Here is a 12,305-nt window from a genome sequence, read left to right on the forward strand (position 1 = left end):
TATTCTTTCAAAACTCCTATATACTAACTTTGGCATCGAAGACATTGTGGCAAACACCACACCGGTGACCACCTTAAGGGAGCCATTGTTCTACATTTGCAGAGATAGTGACGAGGATTCAGCTCCGTCTGGAAAAACCTACAAGACTGATGATTTGCACATCATCAGTTTGGCGTCGTCTGTAGGGACGACATTTTTGCATTTACGTTCGAAAGCGTGGTTCTAGTCAATTCCCAGATTTAGATGGAGTCCAACCAAGATCCTGCAACATTAGCCCTGCAAATCCAGACACTTACAGCTAGTGTGGAAGAACTCACCAGGTAGAACTAAGAGATGAGGCTGCAGCTTCAGTAAGAGGAGAATTGGTCTAAGGCCAATCAATAAGATAAGGGAGATAGCCATAGAAGGAGCGATTGTCAAGGACTAGTTACTCCAGATGAACCAAACTCGGATTTTTTCCGGGAAATGAGAAAGGAGATGGATGAGCTGAGGAATGCCATTAAAGGGAAGATAGATTGAAGCCTGGATAGAATGGTTAGGATGACAGATTCACCTTTTACAGTAGCAGTCCTGGAATGACCAGTGCTGTCGAAATTTCGCCTACCTCAGATTGAACCATTTGACGGACTTAAGGACCCCCTAGACCATCTCAACACCTTCAGGACGACACTAGGCCTTCAATAGCCTCCTGATGAAATATTATGTCGCTCTTTCCCCACCAATCTCAAAGAAGCTGCAAGGGAGTGGTTCACAAAGTTACCAACATCATCCATTGATAGTTTTGAGCAGTTGGACAATGCCTTTTTACGCCACTTCGTTAGAGGACAACGCCCGAGAAGACTAGCTGACCACTTACTCACTATTAGACAAGGGGAGAAAGAGACCTTAAGGTCGTACGTGAAGCGTTTCACTTGAGAAACTTTGGAGGTAGACGAAACTGATGACAAGGTGCAGCTAACAACCTTTAAAGCTGGATTGAAATCTAGGGAGTTCGTGCTCTCACTTGGTAAGAATCCTCCTAAGATGATGGCGGAGATGCTCCTGAAGGTACAGAAGTACATGAACACCGAAGACACCTTAGCTACGATAAAAGACGTAGAAAAGACCAGTGAAAAAGGAAGGAAAACAACTGCAAAGGGAAAAAAAGGGATCGCCCCGATCGTCAGACTAGTGACGGGGGTAAAAGGAAAGATGAAAAGGCTCCTCGAACGGTAAAATTCACACCTTTAGTTATGCCCGTTAACAAAATTTTAGCGTAGATTAAAGATGAGCACTACCTCAAATGGCCAAGGCCATTACATTCGTCACCCAATGCATGTGACAAGAAGAAGTATGGCCATTTCCACAGGGATCAGAACCACTACACAGAGGATTGCAGGGACCTAAAGGAGCAAATAGAGAAACTCATACGTAAAAGGAAACTGCAGAGGTTTCTGAAGAAGAGGGAACCTAGTAAGGCCAGAGATGATAACAACAACTAGCACGAAGCTTCGCCCAGAGACGAGGATCACACGTTCCAACGTCCGCTAAGTGTGATCGGGGAGATAAAAACGATCACAGGGGGGCCATCCACAAGTGGGTCATTCAGATCCCTCAAGAAAGCATGTCAGAGGCATGTGAACAGCATCTATAGAATACCCCCCTTGAAGCAGAGATGAACGGACAGGGATATGTTTTTCTCGGAAGAAGATGCTAGGGGAATGAAGTAGCCTCATAGGGGAATGAAGTAGCCTCATGACGACCCCTTGGTTATAATGCTCACAATAGAAGGATTCAACACCAGGAGAATCCTCGTGGATAATGGCAACTCCTCAGACATCATCTACCTCTTCGCTTTTCAGCAATTGAAGCTAGAACCAGGAAGGCTACGCCCATTTGACTCCCCCCTTGTCAACTTTAATGTAGACAGAGTGTATCCTAAAGGCATAGTGACACTGATGGTCACAGTAGTAGCTTACTTACTCGAGGTAATTTACTCGTTAATTGGACTTCTTGGTAGTAGACTGTCCTTCATCTTACAATGTGATCATCGGGAGGCCCACACTTAACCATTGGAAAGCAGCCACGTCCACCTATTGCTTAAAGGTAAAATTCCCAATAGAAAAGGGTGTAGGCGAGGTAAAAGGAGATCAAGTACTAGCCAGGGAATGCTACCAAGCCGTGTTAGCTACAAAAGAAAACCATACATGGATGATCAAGGAGAAGGAAGAAGATAAAGTGAAAACCTTGGAGACAGTGGAGTTAGTCGATTGAGAAACAGCAAGGACGACCAGAATAGGGATGGCTTTGAGTCCTGAGATGAGGACGAGACTTGTCTAGTTCCTTAAAGAGAAACTAGACGTCTTCGCAAGGAGTCACAAATACATGCCAGGCATATCCCTAAAGGTCATCCAACATAAGTTGAATGTGGACCCCAAGAAGAAGCCCGTCCAACAGAGACGACAAGTCTTTGCTCCAGAATGGAATCAAGCAATTACAGACGAGGTCAACAAGCTGTTATCAGCGGGCTTTATTCGAGAGGTCTACTACCCAGATTGGCTCGCCAATGTCATCCTAGTGAAGAAAGCGAATGGAAAATGGAGAATGTGTGTGGACTTCACGGACCTAAACAAAGCTTGTCCAAAAGATAGTTTCCTTCTGCCAAGGATAGACCAGTTAGTGGATTCCACAGCAGGGCATAAACTACTGGCGTTCATGGATGCATTCTCGAGGTACAATCAAATAAAGATGGTTGAAGAAGACTAAGAGAAACTGCTTTCATCATGAGCCAAGGGCTCTACTGTTATAAGGTAATGCCATTTGGACTGAAAAATGCAGGAGTAACCTACCAGATGTTAGTGAATAAAATGTTCAACAAGCAGATCGGGAGAAACATGAAAGTATATATGGATGACATGCTCGTCAAGAGTAAAGAAGAGCCTACTCATCTGGACGATCTCAGAGAGACGTTCGCCATACTCAAGCAGTACCAGATGAAGTTAAACCTTAGTAAGTGTGCCTTTGGAGTAGCCTCAGGGAAGTTCTTGGAGTTCATGGTGTCCTAAAGAGGGATAGAAGCAAATCCAAAGAAGGTGTGAGCGATACTTGACATGATGTCTCCCAAGACCATCAAGGAAGTCCAGAAGCTCACAGGAAGGATAGCGGCACTCAACAGGTTCATCTCTAAAGCGACGGACAAATGCTTATCCTTCTTCAAGACATTGAAACGAGCTTTCATTTGGACTGACAAATGCTAGGCAGCCTTCCAAGAACTCAAGCGCTACCTGAGCAATCCACCTCTCCTAAGCCCATCCAAGGAGGGGGAAAACCTATATTTGTATCTGGCAGTATCAACCACAGCCGTAAGCGCAGCCCTGGTTTGGGAAGAGGACAAGAAACAACTCCCCGTTTACTACGTTAGTTAAGCCTTCCAAGGGGCAGAAGCCAAGTACCCCAGAATTGAGAAGATTGCATTCGCACTAATAGTAGTCTCGCGCAAATTGCGACCTTATTTTCAGGCGAACCCCATCTTGGTAATGATGGATCAACCAATTAAGAAGTCCATGAACAAGCCCAAGGCAGCAGGGAGAATGGTCTAGTGGGTGATCAAGCTTAGCCAATTCGACATTGAGTACTACCCCAGGATAGCTATTAAAGCGCAAACATTAGCAGACTTCATCGTTGAGTTCACCATCACAGACGAGGAGGATGTAGCCAATGAAATAGAAAGATGAACGGTACAAACTGACAGTTAGTCAGTTCAAAAGAGGGGAGGAGTAGGGGTCGTCATCATCACCCCAGAAGGAGGAATACTTAAGTATGGGGTCCAGCTAAAGTTCCCAACCACCAATAATGAAGCTGTGTACGAAGGAATACTGATGGGACTAAGGGTCGGGAAAGCACTAGGAGTTGAAAACCTGCTCCTCCAAATTGATTTCAAGCTGGTAGTAGGGCAGATAAAAGAAGAATATGAAGCAAAGGAGGAGAGAATGCAAAAATATCTCAGGCTGACAAAGTTCTTAACACAGGAATTTGATAGGGTGAAATTCGTGCAGATCCCTAAAAGCCAAAACATGATAGCAAATAAGATCGCGAAGCAAGTATCGTCAAAAGGAAGAGACCAACGAGCATGGGCTTAAAGATGGAAGTCCAGAAACACCCCAACATTGAAGAAGTCTTTAACTTCGCAATCTAGAGCATAAGAAGCTGGATGACCCTGATCATATCCTTCCTCCAAGACAGACACCTTCCACAGGACATCAAGGAGGCCAGGAAGGTCAGGAAGAAAGTAGTCAGGTTCACGATCCTAAATGACACCTTATACAAAAGAGGCTTCTCCATGCCCTACTGAAAGTGTGTCGACGAGGAAGAGGCCAAATATATTCTGGAAGAGATCCATGAAGGGGTTTGCGGAGACCATACATGCCCTAAATCCTTAGTAAGCAAACTTATTAGAATAGGTTACTTATGGCCTACTTTGCAGGTGGACGCGAGGGAACTCGTCAAGAAATGCGACAAATGCCAGAGGTTTAGGAATGTCTAGCGCCTTCTAGCAGAGAGACTGACAATGATAGCCTCCCTATGGCCATTGACATCGTTAGCCCGTTGCCCCGAGGTAAGAGACAGGTAAAGTTTCTATTAGTTGCTATTGACTACTTCACAAAATGGGTTGAAGCAGAGGCATTATCAACCATCACCAAAGCAAAAATCCAGAGCTTCGTATGGAAGAACATAATTTGTAGATTTGGGATTCCACGGATGATCATATCAGATAATGGGCAACAGTTCGACAGTCAAGACTTCAGGGATTTTTGCTCAAGTCTAGGGATCAAGAACCAGTTCTCATCCCCAGGACACCTACAAGTGAATGGACAGACAGAGGTAACTAATCAAACGCTACTCAAGATCATCAAAGCCAGGTTGGAAAACGCTAAGGGAGCCTGGCCAGAGGAATTGCCCAATGTCTTATGGGCTTACAGGACTATAGCAAGAACCCTTACAGGAGAAATCCCTTTCAGACTCACTTATGGCACCGAGGCAGTAATCCCGGTCGAGGTGGGAATAACTAGCATCAGACGAGAGACGTTCCTCGAAGAAAGCAACGATGATCAACTAAAGGTCAACCTTGATTGCTTGGATGAGGTTAGAGATAGAGCTTCCAACAGAATGAAGAAGTATCAGCAGAAGATGGCTGAGTACTACAACAAGAGAGTGAAGCTTAAATGACTTCACATAGGGGACCTTGTCCTGTGCAAAGTCACCCCAGCAACCAAAGACCCAGCCTAAGGAAAACTCGGTCCAACCTATGAAGGACCTTACCGGGTCGTCCATTACTCCAAACAAGGCAGTTATCATCTAGAGACCTTAGACGGGCAGAGACTGTCATAACCATGGAACATTGAGCACTTGAAGAAGTACCACCAATAGATGTAACGGATAATTGTATTCATTTTTGAAAGTAGTAAAAGAACTATTCAGCCAATAACCCAATGCAAGCAAACCTGGCAACTTAAAAGCCAAAAATTGGCTAAGTAACAAGATTTCACTTTGATGGATGTAAGTTACTGACGATGTCAAAAATGACAAGATCCCTTAAATAGGTGTAAGTCACAAAAATTGGCTAAGTAACAAGATTCCGCTTTGATGGATGTAAGTTACTAACGATGTCAAAAATGACAAGATCCCTTAAATGGGTGTAAGTCACAAAAATTGGCCTAGTAATAAGATTCCACCTAGACGGATGTAAGTTACTGATGAAGCCAAAAATGGCAAGATCCTATAATTGGGTGTAAGTCACAAAAATTGGCTAAGTAACAAAATTCCGCCTAGACGGATGTAAGTTACTGACGAGACAAGACTTCATCAACGAGTATGAGTCATAATAGAAACTTTGACTAAGTCACAACAATGCAAATTACTGACGCAAAAGAGGCAACTAAAGGAAAGGAGCAGTCACTAAGTATCGTGCAAGGAAGGAATGAAAACAAGTAAGTATAAAAATTACTGATATAACTGAAGGCCCAAAAACAATGGGCAACCAACATTGTTTCAATATGGTAAGTAAAAGACCATAAACACTGGGCAAAAATATTATTCTTAAATTAGAATAAAAACATTGTTCTAAAATTAGAATTAAAAAGCCCAAAACACACCGGGCACCCCCAGAAAAAAAGGCAAGTAAACAAGTTCAGGCATCTGTAGCTGCGTCATCACCTGCGAAGGTGGAGGAGCGTCCCCAGGAGCATCACCCATAGGAGCTGGGGACTGAGAAGCTTCATCAGTTGCCATCTCCTTGTCCACCTCTTCAAGGTCTAGGTTCTTAAAGTCCACTCCGACAAGATACTTGTCAAGATACCACCTTAGTAGCTCGAACCCTTTAAAGTACCAGTTGAAGAGGATAGTGTTGTACTTCTCTGTCATCTGGAAAGCTTCCACGGACTTCACAGCAATCGTCTTGATTTTTTTTGTCGCAGCCAAAAGCTGCTCGTCCTTCTCCAAAGTTAGTTGCTTTTCCGCCTTCTGCTCGTCGGAGAGGCCCTTAACCTTCTTCTTGACAGTATTAGCCTCGTCCATAGTAGTGATTAGATCCTTCTTCAGTTTGGAATTCTCTACCTCCAAATCCTCCACTCGGGACACTGTGGACACAACCTTCGTCTCTTGGGTAAGGAACTTTGAGGTGATGTGAAGGCTCTCCCCCAGCACCTAAAAGAAGGAACCAGACCTCAGAACAATGCAACCAAAAAAAAAAAAAGGATGAATTTGCACAAGTCGCACTACCTGGACGAGCTTATGGAGATGACGACCCACAACCTCGTTAGGAGATGTGCTCGAGAATACCTTCTTCTCTTCGGCAGTAAAGGTCTCTTGTGCCCTTGCCAGTGCAACCCCATCGTTGTCCCAAACATTGGACGAACGAGAGTCAGCTTTATCCTTCCCCTTGTCACTTGTACACTGCCTCTTCCAAAGGGGAATAATCTCTTCAATCGAGGTAGTCAGGAAGGCTTTCCTCGTCGTCTTAGTGCCAAGGGTGGCTGGAGTGACAGAGGCCCCCTTCTCCACCACGCGCACAATTCTAGCCCCAAGATTGGAAAAGGGCTCATTCTTCTTGGCCCTCATTCATGCGTATATCTCTTGATTGAACTTCATCGTCATCCTTGCAAGAGGGAAAAACTTGTAAAAAAAGAAAAAAAAAGAAAAAGGAAGAGAAAGAAGAAGAAGAAAGGAGCAGTATAGATGAACTCAACAAACACTTACTCTTTTTCTCCTCAATTTCTATATTTTACAGGATGAAAGCAGAGGGCTTTGGACCAAGGCAGTGAAAAGTTAAAGTCTACGAGTCAACCAGATCGTCAAAGTCTTCAATTGTTCTCATGTACTCGATGGCCGCTTCAACACGTTGCCTGTATCTACTCTTAAGCTTTGGCTGTCTCTTAAATGTGCACAAAATAACAACCAAGAAAGTTAATAGTGACAAAATGTGAGCCAGAAAAAATAAATTAATAATATTGATGAAGGACTGGTGGAAAGACGATGCACCTAGACTCGGGGTTCCCCACTGACGAAGCAACCTAGGGACGTCTCCCCAAACTTTGCCAGAAGGGGTCTCCCACTCATCCCTAGAGATAAAAAAGAATCGGGACTTCTAGTATCGGAACAACGAGGGCAAGTCCTTGATGATCTTAGCTTCCCTGACCCAAGGCACTAGTTCATAGTACCCGTACTCCTTGGATTCTTTCAAACGATACAAGTAAACAAGCTCGTTCACCTTAATCATATCTCCGTCGGTAGCAGCCAGCCATATCTCCATACAGCTAACCACTATCCTCTAGGAGTTCGGCATAAGTTGCCTAAGAGTGATTTTGAAATGGTTTAAAAGCTCCATGATAAAAGGGTGGACGGGGAATTTGAGCCCACTCAAGAAGGCAGCCTCGCAGAAGCACACCTCCCTGGGCGAAAAATCACAAGCTTGTTCCTCTATTTGAGGAAGACGAACCCTAACCTTTTCAGGAAATTGAAACCTATGGCTAAATCTAGAAAGGATCTCAACATCTAGACTACACTCCTCCCCAAAAGCAGAGAAAGCCCTAACCTCCCAAGGGATGGAGACTGCAGTATCCTCCCCCACCTCCACTGGGTTGTCGCTAGAAGACAACCCCGTCTCAAGCTCACTAGATCTTACCTCAGACATTGCCCCTCGCTTACTCACCAAACCCTCAAACCAATCAATCGATTGACAAAGCAAGGAGAGCAAATCACCCAACATAATGCCTAAACTACTACCCTCAAAAACAAAGTTTTCAACCAAAGGGAAAAAGGCACGGGAAGCACCTAAAGAAGCCCCCAAACGCGCAAAAAAAAAGAAAGAAAAGGAAACTGAGGGGCAAGCTACCCTAACCTTAGAGCTATTAACCTTGAAAACCAGAAAACAAAGAAAGAGAAAAGAATCCTAAAAGCCCCAAAACAAAAAAAAAAAAAAAAAAAAAAAAAAAAAAGGGTGGGTGGGGAGCAAAATTAGAAATCAAGCACTATTTATCCATACCATAGAAAAGCAAAGGAAAAGGGAAAGGAGAAACATACCTCAAAAGGAAGCAACCACAAAGTGCAAAAGCTTAGCCATAGAATGCAACGGCTTGAAGAAAATCGCAAGAAAAGGTTGGAGAAGAAGAAGCACAGAGCAATGATAGAGAGTTGGAGAAAGTGAAGGGGAAAGTGAAATGAAGAGAAATTTAAAAACCAAGGCACAAAAAACTAAAATTCAGTGGGAAACCCAAGAGTCACACAAGTGGAGCATTAACTCCACTGGTCAGAACACGCCACGTGGCCACGATGTGTGTGGCGCCGCCATTACGCATTAAATACAGAGCGAAACCCCAAGAGCCATGTCTGGTCAGAAAACCTTTCATCTTCTGATGGTCATTATGACACACCATGACGACCACAGAACTTGGAGGGCAGCCGATGGGACTAATGAACTCACCTTCCTTGGACGACCTCATCAAATATACTCGTCCACCTTGGCATTACACGAACAAACATAGGCGAGTCATTGATAAGAGCATTCAATGCCTCGGACAGTTACCAATCATTTGGTAGACCGTTGAAACCTCATCAAAACCCATATTAATGAGTCCTGAGGCGTTACAAAAAGGGCACTAAAGCTACAATTAAGGCCCCAATGGCTAGGAACCATAAAACTGTATATATACACACTGATCAGAGATAAACCAGGCACAGGCAATTGACACAAAAAGTACTCTCATATAGATACTCTGATATTCAGAACTTTCTTATTATTCTTTTAAAGTTTCTATATACTAACTTTGGCATTGGAGATGTTGTGGCAGGCACCACACTTGTGACCACCTTAAGGGAGCCATTGTTCTACATTTGCAGAGATAGTGACGAGGATTCAGCTCCGTCTGGACGAACCTACAAGACTGACAATTTGCACATCATCACTTTCATTAAGAAATGGTGAATCTTTTCATTTAATGTAACATATTTCTCTCCTACTAGCTAAGTTGTGGACCGGTAGTTGCGACTTAAAGAGCCCACATTGATTATCGCTTTTCTTCCCTTATATCATCCAAATACTTATAAATTATTTAATGTAATCTCCATGATTTCATCTTCTGTCAAATTAATTAGTTTATAAATTGTATTCTTAAATTAGAAAATTTTGCTGTGTGCTAAGACTGAATGACTGATGCTCTCATACATACATATATTATGCACGTTGTTGACGATACGAGCCCTCTTTGTGATAAAACATTAATTAACGATCATTTTGATTTTGTGCCATCAAAGACTATTACTTTATTTGCAATCCTATCGTGCAACCAAGTAACTCCTCAAATAATGTACTGTATATTTTATTTTTATGTCACAGTTCGTAACATAATGGAAATATATCCCATATATAAAAGGCCATGCACTGTAGCCTCTTCATCACTGCACTAATATCCTTCATTCCCTTAATTTGTGCATACATAACATAGAAATGACTTCCACACGTTTCTTGTTTGCAGCCTTTATGCTTCTTTTGTCACTCGTAGTTATTGTCTCTGCAAACGATTATGGAAATGCACCAAAACCAGACTATATAACACACCAAAACCCGAATATAAACCTACTCCCACCAAACCAGGCTATACACACCAAAACCCGAAGGAAATTATAAGAATTTTTTTTCTAAATAACAATAAATATTAAAAAATTTAGGTAGTTATCACATTTTAAAACAATGTTGAAAACTAGCATCTCGAGTGTCTAAAATTCGAGTTTTAAGATAAAACTCGAGTTTTTAAGTCTTGATTTGTAAGAGGATGGGTTTAAAGTGAGAAAAAATTGACGTGAAAATCGAGTTTTAAAGACTCGATTTACATAAATTGCAAAAAAACGCCACTATAGGGCTTTAAAACACCACTATAGGGCTCCCTAAACTCGGTCCTTAAAAATTTTTTGCAGGAAAACGCCGCTATAGGCCTTTAAAACGTCACTGTAAGGCTTAAAAACGCCACTATAGGTGAAATTTTTTTTGCATAAAACTCGAGTCTTAAAGACTCGAGATCTACGTGGCATTTTCACACTTGCAAAGCGAGTCTTTTGGACTCGAGTTCTAATATAGATCTCGAGTTTCTAAAACTTGAGATGCTACTTTCCTTTATTATTTCAAACGTTGCCTAACTAACTATATACAACCCCTTTACACAGCTATTCTGCACATTACCTCAAATTATAACCCTGATCTCCCCAAATTAAATACCAGATTATGAGAAACCAAACCTTCCAGAAGGAAAGGATGAGCTACTACCAACAATCTTCGGTATTCAAGGGCTTGTTTTATGCAAATCAGGCTCCCAGTACTTCCCACTTAAAGGTAATCTCTACGTATAATTGTTTTTTGTGAACTTTACAATTATTGCTTCCTTTATGCACTTGTGAATAATGTTTTGATGAAAAGCTATCTTTACGTAAGCACGAAATCAATGAATTATATCACCTATATATATGAAGACTAGTTTTCTTGTCATTGAGAACAGGTTAAATATGTTATTATAATAATTAAACGACAAATTACTACTTATCCAAAAGATTAAGTTGTTAGGAAATATTTTCTCCAAAAAAAAAAAGTTGTTAGGAAATACAGTAATGAATTTATTCTTAATTACTAAAATTTTGAGACAAGTATTGATTTTTCATGACATAATAGTAAGTGGTCCTGAGTTCTAATCTTGTTTCAATTCTACCTCACATTTAAAAGTTAAAAATCCTAAAAGTTGTACTTAGTGGTATTAATTGCTCTCTATTATGAGAAGTATCATATTTGAAAATTTGAATCCCTCTCCCCATTGTTGTAAACATAGAATTATAATACTCTCTCATAAGCCTCACTTACTAAAAGAGAGTTTAAGTCTATGTGAGAGGAGAGGATAATGTATCAAAATATAAGGGCTATAAGGCGACTAGAAAAAAGTGTTCTTCCTATGTAAATTAAGAAAGTTGAATTTGTTTTGAAGTATTCATTTTGATATTTTCTTGTAAATGCAGGAGCTGTGGCAAGGATAACATGTGTGGCTGTTGATGAGAATGGGTATGAGACAGCTCCTTTCTCAATATTGAGTAATGGATGTGATGGGAATGGCTACTTCTTTGCAACATTATCTCCTTATTCTAGCCTTGTAGAAAATAAGAAGATTAAGGAATGCAAGGCATTCCTAGATTATTCTCCACTAGATACTTGTAAAGTTCCTACCGATGTTAACCACGGTATTAGTGGTGGTCTCCTGTCTTCTTACCGCGTCCTCAACGAAAAGAATATGAAATTATACTCTGTTGGGCCTTTCTTCTACACCTCAGAGACTCAGTCAGTTCCTAATGGTTACTAGAGTACTATATGCCTATTTTAAATTTGTATTGGAGAAGCTGTGGAAATGAATTATGTAGTTTGATATTGATTTTATTGGTGGTAGAAGGTTATAGCCTCTGCCATTTGAGCTTTGTAATAAGTTGAGGGCATGTTTCTATGCTGTTGTTTTAACCATGTGACTTTCTTTATCCTCCAATTTATTCAATTTTTATGCTTGAGTTGTGTGCATCACACACGCACATATCACACACTCATCAATAAAGTAAACAGTACTACATATGGTGACGAAGGGTAAAACCAATAGAGAACCTCCAAAGGAAAAACTACAATAAGGGTTCCTTAAACCTAAAAAGGGAATTTACTATAATAGAATTGAAGTTTTATAATTTGTGACATACCCATGACACTAGACTCTACCCAATAAATAATTACTAACATAACCCCTCAACCAGCTTCA

General features: G+C 41.4%; 1 protein-coding gene across 1 annotated transcript; it reads left to right on the plus strand.

The window, feature by feature from the left end:
* Nucleotides 1-8,858: 8,858 nt before the first annotated feature.
* On the plus strand, nt 8,859-11,867 carry LOC115970477 (proline-rich protein 3-like). The gene is made up of 3 exons (XM_031090107.1): nt 8,859-8,865; nt 10,748-10,858; nt 11,530-11,867. The coding sequence occupies exons 1-3, from the start codon at nt 8,859-8,861 to the stop codon at nt 11,865-11,867; spliced, it is 456 nt and encodes a 151-aa protein (XP_030945967.1).
* The last annotated feature ends 438 nt before the right edge of the window (nt 11,868-12,305 follow it).

The sequence above is a fragment of the Quercus lobata genome, chromosome 12, assembly GCF_001633185.2.
Source record: "Quercus lobata isolate SW786 chromosome 12, ValleyOak3.0 Primary Assembly, whole genome shotgun sequence".
In the NCBI taxonomy this organism is placed as follows: domain Eukaryota; kingdom Viridiplantae; phylum Streptophyta; class Magnoliopsida; order Fagales; family Fagaceae; genus Quercus; species Quercus lobata.

Excerpts from the sequence above, each read along its gene's own strand:
- LOC115970477 (XM_031090107.1), top strand. Across the intron at positions 10,859-11,529 it reads CCAGTACTTCCCACTTAAAG|GAGCTGTGGCAAGGATAACA; the intron begins GTAATCTCTACG and ends TTGTAAATGCAG.